The following is an 18601-nucleotide window of genomic DNA, read 5'->3' as shown; positions in this document are numbered from 1 at the left end:
CATTTGCGGAGAAAGGAGAGGAATTTCAGAAAGATCTCCCGTCGCCACCAACTTCTATCAACCATCTCACAGCTGCTCACAGATGGCCATTCTCCAGTGAAAATACCATCAACAGGACAAAAGCCAAGACCTACAAGATTGTGTAAAGTGTGCTCAGAAAGATTACTGAAAGAGCCTGGAAAACTATCCGGGAAAGGGACGCGATAAGTGTACTTAAATAATAGAAATAAACAAGAGGGAGAAGGAGCATTAGAAAAGGAGACAAGGACAAACACATATACACAAAAGGAAAAGGATAATCTCCACATCTTCTTAAACTATAGTCTCAAATAGATAGACCTACTCCTTGTCAATCCCAGTTCCCTCCGCATCCATTTCTTCTCAACCCCCTCCAAGCTCTTTTCTGCTTCTACCCTACCCTGTCCTTTTGCATCATCACACTAAGACGTCTCTCAGTCGGTGTAACGTAAAACAAATAGCAAAAAGAAAAGGTCTTGATGTAGGAAGTGTATTTAGATGAAGAAAAACAGATAAACACAGGAAAAGGGAAGACAATATAAGTACAGGCTGTAAAAAGCTAGGAAAAGAAAAGGAACCCAATGGGTCAGTATTATTAATTGAAAGGAGAAAGGGAGTGGCTGTGTATAGAGAGATAGAAAGGAAGATGACAGGAGCACATAATACAGTATAACCCCGATTTTTCGTGGCCTCGATGTAGCCAAACCACATTTGCCAGAAGAAATTTCCAGGCCTGAAAATTATTCCATAAGAGCAATGCAATGTTTTATTCGATTTAACGTAATTCATAATAGGGCAATACCCGCGTTTAGCGTTTAGGAAATGTTAAAATTCTCAAATATTTGTTTCTATTCATTGTGGTTGTGTGACATTAAGGACCTATGAAAGACGTCATAAACTTGCTAAGGATTATTCAAAGCAGAAGAGGAATTTAGAGCGTGGCACTTAAGACTAAAGTGACATGTTGGACTCGGATACACATCCGACTGCAGCCGCTGTAGCAGAAGAGAACCCTTGTTTTAATGACAATGACAAATTCCTATATTAATCTGTGCAATATCCTTCGCCTACAATGAGAACCCTTTTACTGATTAATCTGTTATTAGGGCAAATTTGGGCATGTTAGTTTTTATCTGTTATCATTATTCAACTTGTGAAAATTTAAATTTATAATTTCACCTTTACAATACAGTAATTGTCTTTATTGAAAATACTACATTGGACTACACTCGTGATACATGTTTCGTCCTCTTATGGGACCTCTTCAGTCACACATACAAACATTGAAAATAAGGTGAGGACATGTTGAAATAAGTAAATAAATTGTCTTTAGATCTTGTGACATGGCGTGTTGGCGTCTTGTCAATCTTGAATGTTCAAATGGTGCAGCATGAACATAGTATGAAGCATAAAGTCCAATTAAAACAGAGATTAAAATGTTGTTATATGCATAGAATTGCCCAATTATAAAACACCATGAGTAGCTGTGTGAATAAAATTATATGCATATGGTACATAAAATAGTGTGATGATAATGCCAAATTAAAATGGCTTTCTTGATTAGATGAAGGATGTGGAGTTATTCTGATGACGCAAGTTGAACTTGATTGTGTGTTGACAATATTCCCATAGGGAATCTGAAATATTTGTCCCGAATGAGTAAATTTATAATACCAATGTAAATGGCCCATTATTGGACATTATAAATTTATAAATTATAAATTTATCAATTGGGATCACCATCTGTATCATCTGATGGCCAGTCAGACACCAATTTTTGGAAAGGAGACGAAGTCTCTCATAGTGCATTGGCACTGCCAGTGGCTCCAAGTAGCCTGCGCAGTAAGTAGCCTGCGCAGTGGCCTCCATGGTATGCACTAGCCATGCGTCTTGGTAGGTGTGCTATATTTACCAAGGAATGAGTTAGCTGGTAAATTTATATGTCCAATAATGGAGCAACTATGTTGGTATTAAGTGGTATGTTCCGAACTGTCAGTGGAGAGATGGCGTGGAATGACATTAGTAGACAAATAAGTTAGAGTGGTGTCTTTAAAAGCAGGATACATCACAATATGAAGATAAAGTTGGAACTGAAGAGGACAGATTGGGGCAGATATTCGTTTATAGGAAAGGGAGTTAGGGATTGGAATAATCTACCAAGGGAGATGTTCAGTAAATTTCCAATTTCTTGCAATCATTTAAGAGAAGGCTAGGAAAACAACAGATAGAGAATCTGCCACCTGGGCAACTGCCCTAAATGCAGATCAGTATTGATTGATTGATTGATTGATTGATTGATTGATTGATTGATTGATTGATTGATTGATTGATTGATTGATTGTGAGACTGAAGATCTGTCAAGATGATCCCTCAGGGAGTGTTGAACTCTGCCATTCTGATGAAGCTGGGAAACTGAAGCAAGGCCATCGGGGCCTGAAGAGAAATGGATGGAGAACTGGGCTTAGAAACCAGAGAGCCTTTGTACTTGAAGGTGGCAGTGTATGAAAATGTAGAAATTGACCGTGTCTTTTTCTCCTTTCATATCGCTCCTTTTTCGGATGCTGACCTGTCCTTGGGTTTATAATAATACATGTTCTTATCATGTTCCTATCTTTTTATAAATGGCTTGATTCATACCAACTTGTGTATTGTTCAGATGGACACTGTAGATGTTGACATGAACCCATCTTTGTATGTTGCTGGTATACTTTCTCTTACTAAACCATGGGATTCCTTTATGCTTGCAGAGAACTTCTGGTGTATGCACCAATGAATCTTCAGCCAGAACTTGATCGCACAAGCAGTGAACTGCTACCATGTGAGGGCCCCATTGATAAATTCTTCAGTGACCCAGAAAAGGTCAAGAAATTTATGTACTTCCTCTCTCTGGAGGAGAAGAAGGGCTGTGATAAGTTCAGTGGACTCAGATTCCTAATGTTCAAGGTTAGTGTTACATCACTTGTAATAGTGTGTTTGGATGTCAGATTTTCTTCAGCAATTTTTTTGGTACTACAGAGTAAAACTATGTATACTTTTGTGTTCCATCACTCCTGAATTTCAGTTCCATTTTGGGCCAAATATAAGATGGCCTTGCATTACTCGAATAAAAGTCAACCTTAAATTTTTGGAAGGTATTGTAACCGTATGTTAAAATGATCCCCTACTTGAGTAACAATGAGAATTCCAGTATTTAATTTATCTGAAAACTGATGTAATTTGATTCGATTAAGTTATAAAGATAAGACGAGGACATCTTGATCATGTCTCATTTTTTCAAAATAAGACAGATATATACTGGTAACTTTTTTTTTTAAATAGCATTTGTGGACATCTGTATTTGTGTCATGAAAGCTTGTATTGCTGGAGATGTTGTAACTTGGGCCATTGGAGATATATTTGGGCCGGGCTGAGTGGCTCAGATGGTTGAGGTGCTGGCCTTCTGACCCCAACTTGGCAGTTTCGATTCTTGCTCGGTCCGGTGGTATTTGAAGATGCTCAAATAAGTCGCCTCATGTCAGTAGATTTACTGGCTCATGAGAGAACTCCTACGAGAATAAATTTCAGCACCTCGGTGTCTCCTGAAAACCGTAAAAGTAGTTAGTGGGACGTAAAGCTAATAACATTATTAGATGTATTTGGAAGGACCATTTCATCAACTGGAGAGTCCTGGTAGTGTTGAGCAACACTGCCCAGCAACGTAGGGAACAGTGTAGAAATATAAGTTTAAGACTATAGCCCGTCAATTTGGAACAGTGGAATAACGCTAAGAACATTTTGTATCACTTCTCAATGGTGAACCAGGACACTGGGAATTCATGAAGTTTGAACAAGCTCGCATTGATTGTAAGATTCCAGTAGGTAAGTCTTGTAGAGCATGTCTACCATTTGGCTTTTTGGAATGCCTCCACCTCACGGTAATGTATATAAAGGCTTGTTTGAGCAGGAAGAAGGCTATCTGAAGCTTCGGTTAGATAAAATGTCGTGGTGTCTGACAGAGAAATGAAATGTAGTTGACTCTCTCTCTTCCTCTCTTTGTTTAATAATTTGCATTACATCACACCAATATAGATAGGTCTTACGCTGACGATGGGATAGGAATGGGCTAGGAGCAGGAAGGAAGCGGTCATGGCCATAATTATGGTACATTTGCCTGTTGTGAAAATTAGAAATCATGGAAAATGTTCTTCAGGGTTGCCGACAGTGGGATTCAAACCCACTATCTCCCGAATGCAAGTGACTTATTATTTGACAATTGTGCTGTATGAGCATCAAAGTTGGTGTTTATTTTTGGAGGCTGAGCTGTGTGGCAATGTAGGTTAGTGTAGTCCAGGCAATTTAGTTTATTTAGTTGAACTTTGGGCTCTATCTATAGGTACAGAGTAATGGGTTTGAATTTTGTTACTCACAGAGCACTTGTTCAGAGGTTTGGACGTCCAATATCTTTATATTTATGTCTGTGCAATTGGTGGAGTGAAAATGCTGTTGTGTGATATGTGCAAGCTGGGAGAAATTGACTGATTAACTTCAGGAGAGGCTGGTGGCAAGTTGTGTTCCTGGACACAAGAGTGAAGCATATGTGTGACCGTGTGAGGTTAGGGATCAAACCAAAACCAAACCTCATGGCGCAACAGCCCCAAAGGGCCATGGCCTACCAAGTAACCGCTCCTCAGCCCGAATCCTGCAGATTATGTGGTGTCGTGTGTGGTCAGCACGATGGATCCTCTCGGCCGTTATTCTTGGCTTTCTAGACCGGGGTTGCCATCTCACAGTCAGGTAGCTCCTCAGTTGTAATCATACAGGCTGATTGGACCTCGAACCAGCCCTCAGAGGCAGGTAAAAGTCCCTAACCTGGACAGGAATCAAACCTGGAGCCTCCGTGTAAGAGGCAGGCACGCTACCCCTACACCGTGAGGAGGTTAGGGATCACACCAAGTAAATTAGTGTGATCAGATAACAAGGCAGATGGTGGTACCTCATCCTTATAAGTTATCTCAGGTTAAATAATGTGTGAGTGATAGGTATGTGCTATCTACAGTATATACAAAATGTGATTTGTTTGTCTGTTAATATTCTATTTATATTTTTTGTGGTCAGATTTAAAGAAATTGAATGAAGGTTGTAAAGAGGAAGTTCTGCTATATGTGTTGATTGGATAGACCTTTTTTGCGATTAGATGATCCTTAAATTCAAGTAAATTTGATATTTAAACTTCTGGTAAAATTTTACTGTGGAGTTCATACCTGGCATGTTACCTAGATTCAATTTCAGGGAGTCAGTGTCAGGTAAGATTAAAAAGCAAATTTGGAGATTCGTCAACACATGATCAACACCCCGGGAAGAAGAATTTGATAAACTGAACTTCATAAACATGTATTACCGCAAGGCTTGATTTTAGGTCCTTTTGTATTTCTTGTTCAAATAAATGATGTACCTAATAATATAGGATCTAATGCCAGTTTGGTTTTACAGTATATGAAGACGATACTACTTTTTTAAATGAGGCTATGACAGTCAAAGAACTCAAGTGTGCTATGTAAGCAAACATTGAACATGGCAGTTGAATGGTTCTCTGCGAACAAACTCGCAGTAAATGATAAAAAGACTCAGTCAATTATATTTAATTACAATAAAAATCAAGGAAATTATGATAAACAACATGTGAAGTTATTAGGAATACATTTAGAGTCAAACTTTAACTGGACTGCTCACATAGACTTTATTTCATGTAAACTATCAAGAGTGGTAGATCCCTTGAGAGCCATCAGAGATAAAGTTTCAAGTAAATATCTTGTAGATGCCTACTTTGCATTCGTTCACAGTATTCTTCAATACGGAGGTCTACTTTGGGGAAACTCCTGCCGCATTTCTAAAATTTTACCTCTCCAGAGAAGGGCATTGCCTTTTGTAACAAATTCTCCTTTGATGGCCCACCGTAGGCCTATATTTATTAAGCTGTCCATTATGACTGTTGTGAACACATATATTTCCAATGCACTTCTTAAAGTGTATGCACAAACAGACAAAATCAAACTCAGAAGTGATGTTCATAAATATAATACCAGGTCAGCTAACCAAGTTGATGTACCTCGCCGTAGGTTACAAAAGATGGTTTCTAGCCATTTCATTGCTCATTTGAAGATGTTTAATAAACTTCCTTCAGATCTAAAAGAACTACCATCTGATATTCAGAAATAAGCTTAACAAGTGGTTACTCATGTATCCCTTTTACTTAGGGCAAGAAATCCATGAAATTAATGAATTTGATATATATTGAAAACAACATTTGTTATTAGTTTGTGTATGTACTATATATTACGATTTTATTTTTTGACAATGTCTATTGTATGTAACGTACTTAATGCATACCTGCCACCGAGCTCGATAGCTGCAGTCGTTTAAGTGCGGCCAGTATCCAGTAATCGGGAGATAGTGGGTTCGAGCCCCACTGTCGGCAGCCTTGAAAATGGTTTTCCATGGTTTCCCATTTTCACACCAGGTAAATGCCACACCTTAATTAAGGCCACGGCCACTTCCTTCCACTTCCTAGGCCTTTCCTGTCCCATCATCACTATAAGACTCATCTGTGTCGGTGCGACGTGAAGCAAAAAAAAAAAAAGTAGCATACCTGCCAACATTCCCGATGTAGGCGGGAGACTCCTGGTTTTTGACAGTTTTTCCTACCTCCCAGTTATTTTATTATTTTTCCCGATTTTAGCTTATTCTTATTTTCTGGTGAGCTTTGAACATTTATTTTCAAATCGACCCATTTCGCCTTTGGGCCACTTTCAAATGAAATACCAACATTTATTAATACGAGAAATGTGTGCGAATGTGCGATATTTATTGAAACCTGTATATCGCGACGTGTATATCAATTGTCAGTCTCTCGTTCTCGTGTGCTATGTTTGTGTTCGTTCACATGAGTCTAATTGATTCTAGGGACTGGTCGGTAGATTTGGAGTCTTTTTGTGACAGAATTTCTAAAATTGTCACTAGTCAATTTTCTAGAGATTTTACAAGCCACCTGTAGACAATTCTGGCGAATTTTAACATTACTTGATAAAATAGTATTGCGCTTCGCATATTCGCGCGGGCACGTGATGCAATATATTAATCTATGCATTTGCTAAGTAATGGCATGTAAGTGCATGACTGATTCACACATGTGCAGCCCGAGTTCATACTATTTTCAGAAGGTTTATTAGAGACCGATCATCTCACTCACATACGTCCTGTGAGGGAATAGAGATGTGTAATTTTTAGCATTCTAGCTTCGTACAACAACAGTCCTGTTATGAGACAATAAGCGTTACTTGACGAGGCGTGTTTTTAAGTAAGGGCCGTTTGAAAATAACTACGCAACGAAAGACGATTTTCAAACACCACATTTATTTGCGGATTCTGTCTACTTTACTCTGATTTTCAACATAGACGCCAAGTTTGTTTAAACACTTATAATACCTTACAACTAAGTTTTGAATAACCTCTTCATAGACCCTTGCTGCCTGTTCCGATAACCAAGAGTTCTTGATCTTGCGCTGGCACAGAGTCTGTTTGGCCTTCGACTTTACAGGTGAATCTTTTGTTTTTGTACAGATTTAAGTTTTCGATGACTTTTTTGACTCGTTATGCTGAAGGAGGTGACGACGAGTCAGATCGTAACGGGAGACGAAACATGGGTTTCGCATATCACGCCCGAATCGCAGCAGCAGAGCATGGAATGGAGACACACACACATTCCCTTGTAAAGGTGAAGATCAAACAGAATTGTCCCAGCGCAAGATCAAGATCAAGAACTAAACATGTAAATTGTAGTTTTATGTATTTACCTTGTGGTTTTGCCTCTAGTAGTTCAGTGTCACTGGACGTGTTCAAATTATGTTGTTCAGATATTTTGAAAGGTACGTTTAACTTCACTCTAAATTGTATTGTACGACTTGGGTTGTAATTAGATGTATGGTATTTGCTTGACTCTTTGAACTTAAAGATGCTATTGTCAAGGAACGTCCACTTCGTGTGTCTCAAGGAACATGTAAATTGTAGTTCGCCAGTTCGACATGACTGAAATTGTTCGGAATTTGTTTGTAAAGTCCTTTGTAAGTAATATTCTGTTAAATAATATATTTTGAAAATCAAGGATCAGGGTTGATTTTCCGGAATCTGCAACGTAAGCCATCTCCATGCCCTTGGTAGGTTCCCAGCTTCTTTCACGTTACTGGGTTTTTATCATCAAGTTGCCCCTACTGATATTTACCAGTGTTGTTATCAGCGGAGTTCCGCGTAGTTCATCAGCTGTTTTCTTGTGTGTGTAGTGTCTTAGGTACCGTGTAATTGCACTTACTTTCCTCCCTTTACTGTGTTTGTTGAAGCCGCTGAAGTAACGGTTACACATGCTATGCATATTGAATTATCTATGTCATCATGTTACAGAGGCACCCAATTTCAAATTATAGTTCAGGTTTACTCTGGTAAGTGAATTTACCGTATTTGGTCGTGTACTGGATCCCCCCCCCCCCTTTTTTTTTTGTTTTCCACTTTTACAACCAGAAAAATAAGGTTGGTCCAATATGTGATAACCTCCAATTTTGTGCAGTGAACACATGACTTACAGCCTATAAAGAGCTATAAATTGTACATGTAAAACATTTTACATTGTTCTTTAACAAACTTACGAATGTTCAGTAGAACCTCAATGCATCGTTCCCAGAACTCTTGTGTTTTCCTGTGCTTATTGTTCAATTTATTCGGTCCCAAAAATGTTCTGTATCAAGCAATGTTAACCGGGCGAGTTAACCATGCGGTTAGAGGCACGCGGCTGTGAGCTTGCATCGGGGAAATTGTGGGTTCGAATCCCACTGTCGGCAGCTCTGAAGATGGTTTTCCATGGTTTCCCATTTTCACACCAGGCAAATGCTGGGGCTGTACCTTAATTAAGGCCACGGCCGCTTCCAACTCCTAGGCCTTTCCTATCGCATCATCACTATAAGACCTATCTGTGTCGGTGCGACGTAAAGCCACTAGCAAAAAAGAATAGACAAAGCCCAACATTAAATTTCCCTGCATTTATCGTTCCTCAAACTATCGTTTTATCACATCACCCATGGAAAAATTATTTGTCCTCGGCCTCAATTTTCCCGCATTGATCGATCTTACGTAGGAAAAATACGAAGGCCATCAGGAAGGTGGTACCCGTTTGCGCAATAAAGACACAGGAGGAAATGTTAACAAATATACACATTTTTATTGGAAAGAGCATACTTTACACTACTTCTCCACAGCGTATTGAGATACGTAGTCACGGCTCGTTAAGTTCTTCATCACTGTCAAATCTTTTTCCCGCCAGAAAGTCTTTAAGCTTCGTAAAGAGATGAAAATCCGAAGGGGCCAAGTCTGGGCTATACGGGGGATGGTCGAAGGTTTCCCACTTGAATTGCTGCAAAAGTTGTTGTGTTATCACAGCTGCATGAGGCCTGGCATTGTCATTAAGGAGAATAATGCCTGTAGACAATAGACCTCACCGTTGATTTTGTATTGCCCACCGTAATTTCTTTAATGTTTCACAATACGCATTAGCGTTAATTGTGTCTCCATGGGCCATAAAATCAATGAGCAGTACATCTCGGCGATCCCAGAAAACGGTTACCATTAGTTACCTGGTGGACAGAACTGTCTTGAATTTTTTTGGTTTGGTTGGTGAATGAGCATGATGCCACTCCATTGACTGTAATTTACTCTCGGGTGATGCATAACAAACCCATGTTTCGTCCCCAGTAATGATGCGAGTCAGGAAAGAGTCTCATTCATCGGAATAACGTCCCAAAAACGTCAGTGCTGCAGCCATACGCTTGGTTTTGTGCTCCTCTGTAAGCATGCGAAGGACCCACCTTGCCCAAATTTCTGAATAATGCAGATGGTCTTTGACAGTTTCATGAACAATTGTTCGATACACATTAGGAAAATGTTCACAGAGTTCATCAGTTGTGACGCGCCAATCGTTCCTCACGCATTCGTCTACTGTGCTCAGCAGTTGGTATGTAATGACAGATGGTCTCCCTGAACGCTCCTCGTCATGTGTGTTCCCCCTCCCCAGGTTGAAGTTGCGACACCAGCACTGAACAGACGACTCGTCCATCACATTGTCTCCATACACCTCCGTTAATTGGCGATGAATATCACAAGGTCGAACGTTTCGTGCATTAAGAAATTTAATCACGGCCCTCACTTCACAACTGGCGGAGTTCTCAATTTGTTTAAACATTTTAAACAATCACAGACACAACACAGGCAATGCTAGTGTCACGCAACCCCGCACAGAGTAGGCAGGCAAGCCACTGACACGGTCTGACTTTGCCCGGCGATTACCCGAGTCGTCGGCGCTTTATGCGGCGCTAACGGGTACTACTTTCGGGACGGCCCTCATATATGCAAAAGTTTTTTTTTCGATTTAGAGGGACTGCTCAATATCCTTAGCATATAGTAGCGGCAACCGGTTATGCGGGAATGTATGAGTGATTTTTGAACAAGGATCTTGTAGGCTGGAGTGCTGTCCTCAGGTCATTCACACACAACCTCACTACAAGCCTCCTGGTGCCAATGCTTCTCTTCGACCCAAGCATTAAAAAGTAGACTGTGTAAAACTCAAATCTGCCACCATTTTCTGTGTTGGTATAGGCTGGCTGGGGCTGCCAACTTCGTTGAAAGTGAGAAAATTGTTCAGTACACCAGATATGTTTTACTTAGTCACAGGGTGATTATCGCATCATACCTTGTGGAGTGTGTGGGTTGCTAGAGCCCTGTTGACCACTTTCGTGCCCTCTGCCCAATAGCCTTCTTTCTTATAGCCTAGTCTTGTAACTAGTTCCTAAGTTGGCAGCCTCGCACAGGCTTCTGTGACATCGTTCGAGACGCGCTTCGTTGAATTTGTAACCTCTGTTACATCATTTGAGCCGAGCTGCGTGAGCCGTGCCATGTTGGGTATCTAACCTTTTGTTCACGAAGGGTCTACGGAATCTTTTCTTAAATACAGGTTATCGCCTAATATCCTTAGTTCCCTATAAGAGAACCCAAACCTTTTCCATTATTACGAAATGTGAAACAAAACTTCCTAAAAGTCACGCTTTTTATTTTCATCACATAAGTTGCAATATTTTGATACCGTTGTGTATAGTATGAGCTTAAATGGTTAACACACAACAGAAGAGGGTATAAATGATCCACCTTATATGAATACAAATTATGTTGTTAATACAAAATCAAAATGGTTAGCATGTGTTGGGCTATGGTTCAAAGGGTCTCGATCGGGTCGAGGATTTTAACTTTCCTTGGTTAATTCCTAACTTTCCTTGGTTAATTCCAACGGTTACGGGCTGTTTGTTGATATTTATTGATATTTAGAAATTTCATGATCCGTATTGAAGTGGGATTATAATAATTGAAATTATTAGATGCCCTCCTATTCAATACAATGACATTTATTAATGTGAATTAATCACATGTCGTTCACATGAGGTACTAGTTTCGGCACTTAACTCGTGCTATCATCAGCCAACGAGTCAAATCAGGCAAACACAAACAATTTTAAAACAATCTTAGAGGTGAAGCTTCCACAGTGTGAAGAATTATTTAGTTTAATTTCCGGGTTGAACGATGTTAAAACACACTGTAACACCTGCATAGATGAATATTAAATAAAATATGGTACATGATAAAAATGAAATGGCGTATGGCTTTTAGTGCCGGGAGATCCCATGACGGGTTCGGGTCGCCAGATGCAGGTCTCTTTGATTTGACGCCCGTAGGCGACCTGCACATCATGATGAGGATGAAATGATGATGAAGACAACACATACACCCAGCCCCCATGCCAGGGAAACTAACGAGTGATGGTTGAAATTCCCAACCCTGCCGGGAATCGAACCCAGGTCCCCTGTGACCAAAGGCCAGCATGCTAACCATTTAGCCTTGGAGCCAGACATGGTACATGATGATACTGCACTTCCTTTTAAAAATGATGCTGACTCCATTGTTTTATACACAAGCTGGACAAACCACCATGTCTATAAAACATTGGAGTCATCATTTTTAAAAGGGTTTTATACTGAAGTGCAATATCATCATGTACCATATTTTATTTAATATTCATCTATGCAGGTGTTACAGTATGTTTTAAGATTGTTTTAAAGTTGTTTGTGTTTGCCTGATTTGACTCGTTGATGGGGATCACTGTAAGTACCTAGGTCTTAATATAAGGAAAGATCTTCTTTGGGGTAATCATATAAATGGGACCGTAACTATAGTGTACAGATCTCTGCACATGGTTGTGAGGGGTGTTTAGGTGTTGTAGTAAGGATGTAAAGACAAGGGCATATAAGTCTCTGGTAAGACCCCAACTAGAGAATGGTTCTAGTGTATGAGACCCTCACCAGGATTACTTGATACAAGAACTGGAAAAAATGCCAAGAAAAGCAGCTCGATTGGTTCTGGGCAATTTCTGACAAACCCGGTCTAGGAAGCCAAGAATAACGGCCGAGAGGATTCGTCGTGCTGACCACACGACACCTTGTAATCTGCAGGCCTTCAGGCTGAGCAGCAGTCGCTTGGTAGGCCAAGGCCCTTCAAGGGCTGTAGTGCCATGGTGTTTGGTTTGGTTTTTTTTGTTTGGTTTGGTTTGGTTTTTTGGTTTGGTTTGGTTTGGTTTGGTTTGGTTTGGTTTGGTTTGGTTTGGTTTGGTTTGGTTTGGTTTGGTTTGGTTTGGTTTGGTTTGGTTTGGTTTGGTTTGGTTTTTTACAAAAGAGTAGCATTACAAAAATGTTGCAAATTTTGGGCTGGGAAGACTTGGATGAAAGAAAACGGGCTGCTCGACTAAGTGCTATGTTGTGAGCTGTGAACAGAGAGATGGCATGGAATGACATAAGTAAACGAATAAGTTTGAGTGGTGTCTTTAAAAGTAGGAAAGATCACAATATGAAGATGAAGTTGGAATTCAAGGGGACAAATTGGGGCAAATAATTTGTTTATAGGAATGAGTTTAGGGATTGCAATAACTCACCAAGGGAGATGTTCAATAAATATCCAATTTCTTTGAAATCATTTAAGAAAAGGCTTTGAAAACAACATATAGGGAATCTGCCACCTGGGTGACTGTCCGTAATGGAGGTCAGTATTGATTGATTGATTGATTGATTGATTGATTGATTGATTGATTGATTGATTGATTGATTGATGTTGCAAATAGAACAGTTGTTATGATTGGATTGTTTTCATCATGTTTTAAACCTGTTTCTCTCCAAAAATACCTATATTGGCATGAGTTACGAGATATTAAACAATCACTTTGTTAATTATCTCAGCTGCTATATTAATAGCAGCAACCTAGAATATTTATTAACTAAAGTAAACTCGTTTCCTCATCCCGAGGTGGTAGTGCTACTTTTAGACATGCCTGCAATGGAGGGGAGTTGCATGTACCATTTTTACCGCACATCAACCTTCTTGCCATTTGTAAATCTCTGGCAGTACAGTTCCAGGAATCGAACTGAGGCTCCTGAGAACGGCAGCTAATTGTGCTATTCATAACACATTCTTAACTACAAAACACACACATAGCATGACTGATGTGTGCTTGTAATATGTGGGTTGGACACGAAAGTATTCACCTATTTGTGTGACATCATCAGAGCTGCAGTAGACCTACGCTACGGAGGCGGATATTTCTTAACCATGAAACACAGATGTACCGCATGACTTTGATGCGTTTTTATTGCGTGGGATGTACAGACAGAAATTTGTGTGATGTCATCAGAGCTGCAAAAGTCTTGTACCTACTTCGAAGCGGAATCATTGTTCTTTTCTGACGATTTACATCTGGTGGGGGGGGGGTGTCATGTAAGCAAGATTTAATCTTTCACTTTGTCTTGATAAGCCGGGGGGTGGGGGGGTCTAATACCCGAGTAAAGGTAATAGTGAATGAGGGATAACATTTATTAGCATGCTAGGAAATGTAAATAGAGTGGGACATCAATTCTCTGTTTTGGAAAGACCCCGGATAAAAAAGCTTTAACATGTGGGAGAATGGATAATCTGGGAACGAATAAACCATCAACAATTTGGATAAACATCACAAAAATGAAATATGTGGTAATTATAATCTTACAAACACTCTTTAAACCAAAATACAGCCCCAGTGGACCTTCGCGTACCAAGCGACAGCTGCTTAGCTGAAAGGCCTGCAAATTATGGGGTAATACATGGCGAGTGTGATGAATCCTCTCTTCCGTTATTCTTGGTTCTCTAGACAGGGGTCGCCATCTCACCATTCAATACCTCCTCATTTGATGGTAATTGTAGGTTGAGTGAACCTGGAACCAGCCCTCATATCCAAGTAAAATTGCCTGACCTGGCCGGGAAATAAACCCAGGCCCTCCGGCTGAGAGGCAGGCAAGTTGGACCACGGGGTTGGCTTCAAACTTTAATTACCTGTATGCGAGTTAGAAATCTCGAAACTTTTCATTCAGTTTTACCGGGGAAACTTCATCATATTCCCATGAAATCTTATTTTAGTTCAGCTACTTTGATCAGCCAAACTCTTCGAAATATCTGGTACCAGTAACGCCAAGCTAAACAATAATCGACTACAAGTAGATAGTTTTTAATTTCTAATCTAAGTAAATATAGCACATCAGATTCAAAAGCGCCCAACATGATGGCGAAATCCCTTTTATCTTCCATTGTAAATTGGTCACTGGTATGCTGTTCAAAGTCAATTTCTGGAAATTTTATACCACATAAATTAGGCCTACATTGAATTCTCGAATGAATTATATTGAATTCTGCCCGTCACTAATCACAATCAAATTGTAAAGAGAAAAATTATAATAAAAACTTCAGAAATTATGGTTATTTGTGACCTTGAGCTCAGCTGGAAAGCACGCTCATTGTGCAAGTCAGTACGAGTAGGAAATGATAGCCTACAAACATTTTATATGTAACGTGTGCAAGTAAAACGATTGCAGTTTTTATAATATTTTAACACAGAAATGTAAAATTCTCAGTCTTATATTAGGACCAAACCGTAATAGGCAATTCCAAAACCTCCCATCTGTTCTGGTCTGGATAACATCATCGTATACAATAATATCAAAATACTAAATTTGTATTAAGAAGGTCCAGTTTTGAATCCTGCCTGAAAGCTCAGTGATTAAACAGTGCTCTGAGGGAAGTGCCGGAAACCTGTTCGGGGATACAATCGAAAAAAGCAGAAATAAACATCTAACCCTAAAACGTAGTTTCTGGGAACGTATAATCGAGGTGCTACTGTAGATGTTTTATTTCATTTGATTAATGCCCATCTGCAGATATGTAAGTATGGCTGTCTTCAAAACAGTCAGTAGGGTTAGAGTATTGTACAAGAATAGTTAAAAATGGAATGTATTGTATAACAACATATTCAAGCTTTTGTATCTCCTTTGCTACTTCTTGTTGAGGGTCCACTTTCTCCATTTCTTCCTTTTCTTGGGCCATGTCAGAGTGGAGGTTTACACTTTTGAAGTCTTTAGTCCTTGATACCTTGGTTGCCCCTTTCATCTTTCTCCAGTAACTTCCAGAGTATAGCCCTCTTTTTGCGATTGTGTCTGCTGCTGATAGCAGCACATAGCAAAACCATTATAAATGGTTCCCCTGCATTTTCTCCTTGACAGAGCTCGATAGCTGCATTAGCATAATTGTGAATAGTATCCAGTATTCAGGAGATAGTGGGTTTGAACTCCACTGTCGGCAGCCCTGAAGATGGTTTTCTGTTGTTTTCCGTGGTTTCCCATTTTTCACACCAGGCAGATACTGGGACTGTACCTTAATTAAGGCCACAGCCACTTCCATTCACACTCCTAGCCCTTTTCTGTCCCATTGTTGCCATAAGACCTATCTGTGTCAGTGCGAAAAATTCTCCTTGATTGGTTCACCGTCGACGTGTTCCTTATGCTTTCATTGGAGATGTGATTCAGCCTGGTGATGGAAGCTGTCCATCTCAGTAGCTTTGCCTCCATGATGCCTTCTCAGTGTTCTGCTTCTCTGGTTGTTAGCCATCATTCAGAACTTGAGTGCAATGGAATGAACTACAGTAAGATCGATCCTTGATTTTAGGTTATCTTTCATCTAGCAGTTGTAAGTGGCTCCTATCTTCATTCGCCGTTTCATCTATGCAGCATGAATTAATGCATTTTCTTCAGGAAGTCAACCATCATCAGCGACTGTAGACCCCAGATATTTATATTTTGTCATTCATGGCAGGTCCTCACCATCAACTTGGATTGTTCCAGTTTATCTGGCATCTGACCACATATATTTATTCTTCTCTCAGTTATGCCTCACTCCATGTTGGCCTAGTCAATCATTCCAGTCCTAGATTTGGTGTTGGAGATTCAGCTTATTCTTGGTGACTAACATTACCTAGTCAGCGTAGAGAATGATCCTCGGTGAAGGTCGTTGCTGGTTTGCTGCAACACATGCAATCACAAGGATGAACAACGGTGGTGACGGGGCTGAATCTTGATGAATGCCAACTGTATGGACACTCATGCAGCAGTTTCAACATAACATCTTGGCTTTGCATGAAGCAGCTGTACCCAGTTTACAAGGTACTCCAGGAAGCCACGTTGTCAGAGTTATCAGGTTTTGCAGCACACATTCAAAAGCTTGCTTGAGATCTAAGAAAGTGAGATGTAGCAGATTGTTGTTCCCACAATGTTTCTCAACTAAAACCCATGCAGAGTGGATTGTGTCGGTTTTCTGCTATTTTTCTCAAATCCAGTTTGGTTTTATGGTCAGCTGGATGATCTCATGGATCCGCTTGTTAAGAATACACTTGAACACTTTCATGGCGTGACTCTCGGAAGTGGAATTGGTGCATTCATTGAGACTTCCTTCATTTTGTGTATGGGCACCATAATGCTCTGTTAAAATTCACATGGCATTTGTCCCTCTTTGACTGCACCGGGCGAGTTGGTCGTGTGGTTAGGGGCGTGCAGCTGTGAGCTTGCATAAGTGAGATAATGGGTTTGAATCCTACTGTCAGCAGCCCTGAAGATGATTTTCCCGTGGCCTGCCATTTTCCACCAGGCAAATGCTGAGGCTGTACGTTAATTAAGGCCATGTCCGCATCCTTCCCACTTCTAGCTCTTTCCTATCCCATCGTTGCCATAACACCTGTCAGTGCCGGTGCGACGTAAAGCAAGTTTAAAAAAAAAATGTGCTGTTTTGGCTTGAATGGTAGTCACTGCCCTCTTTGACTATTTGGTTGAAGAGTCTGGTCGTCCAGTCTGCTGCATCTCTTTCGAGGACACCACAGCCCTGCCACATTGTCATCTGGACATTGGCTTTTCCTGGCTTCATCTAGTTTAATGCAGCCCCTTGACTTCAGTGACATCAGTAAGTATGATGGGTCACTGGACAGATGTGCTGATTGGGACTGGAGGTTATGCAAGTTCTTCTGTTGAAATCTTCTTGAAAGAATGGTGCTATTATACTTGTGCTTTTAATCAACTAGCAAGTTACCCTTTTCATCGTTAACACAATAGAAATGTTGGATATACTCTGTTTTGTGGTTTCTGGATTTGATGATTCGGTAGACGTCCCAGTGGCCCCATCGCAAGTGGTCTTGCAGAAACTCATGATACAGTTGATTCATCTTGCAAACTGCATCTTTGACTTTGTCATTCCAAAGCGGTTGCCCATGCGCATCAGCTAGAACGACCTGCTCAAGGCCTCTCCACAGGCTACGAGTTCAACCAATCAATTCCAGATCCACACATCATTCTTGATCTGATGTCGTCATGGCTTTGCTGACAACCTGATCAATACTGATCAATACTGATCTGCATTTAGGGCATTTGCCCAGGTGGCAGATCCCCGTTCTGTTGCTTTCCTAGCCTTTTCCGAAATGATTTCAAAGAGATTGGAAATTTATTGAACATCTCCCTTGGTAAGTTATTCCAATCCCTAACTCCCCTTCCTATAAATGAATATTTGCCCCAGTTTGTCCTCTTGAATTCCAACTTTATCTTCATATTGTGATATTTCCTACTTTTATAAACGCCATTCAAACTTATTCGTCTACTAATGTCATTCCATGCCATCTCTCCGCTGACAGCTCGGAACATACCACTTACACGTAATAAATCTCATTGTAGACCGTATTGGACATCAGATATGAACATTAAAACAAGAATAATAGTTAGCACCACCTTTCCAATACTTATCTTTCCTATATTTAGGAAATAAACATTACAAAAGGCGTTGTAAGATGGGACATGTTTCGCTTAACAGTCGTAAGCATCATCAGCCGAAAATAAATCTTAGCCTAAAGTTAGGTCAGGGCCTTGAACCTAGTGTCCTTAACATATGTGGCACCCTAAGAATCAACATTTATATTTATAAAATGAAAATAGGCTTAAAACTAGTGTGAAAAAACATGGATTGTTACAACATGGCTAAGAGAAAAAACACAATCGAGTTGAGACAGAGGATAAGAACAGGAAGTAGGCTACAATACAGAGCTGGTAGTGAAATAATTAAAATCATTAGGATATCA

The 18601-nt window shown here is 40.1% G+C and overlaps 1 protein-coding gene across 1 annotated transcript in view; it reads left to right on the top strand.

Annotated features, from left to right (window-relative positions):
* The window catches only part of LOC136863441 (proteasome activator complex subunit 4A), a 1047550-nt gene that overhangs the window by 633252 nt on the left and 395697 nt on the right, over positions 1-18601 (top strand). Inside the window, exon 25 of the mRNA XM_068225934.1 lies at positions 2766-2961. Within this exon, the coding sequence (XP_068082035.1) occupies positions 2766-2961 (196 nt within the window). The remainder of the gene's footprint in view (positions 1-2765; positions 2962-18601) is intronic.

Source organism: Anabrus simplex, chromosome 2 (assembly GCF_040414725.1).
Source record: "Anabrus simplex isolate iqAnaSimp1 chromosome 2, ASM4041472v1, whole genome shotgun sequence".
Taxonomy (NCBI): Eukaryota; Metazoa; Arthropoda; class Insecta; order Orthoptera; family Tettigoniidae; genus Anabrus; species Anabrus simplex.
The sequence above is the reverse complement of the archived record's forward strand: the minus strand, read 5'-3'. Positions and strand labels throughout refer to the sequence as shown.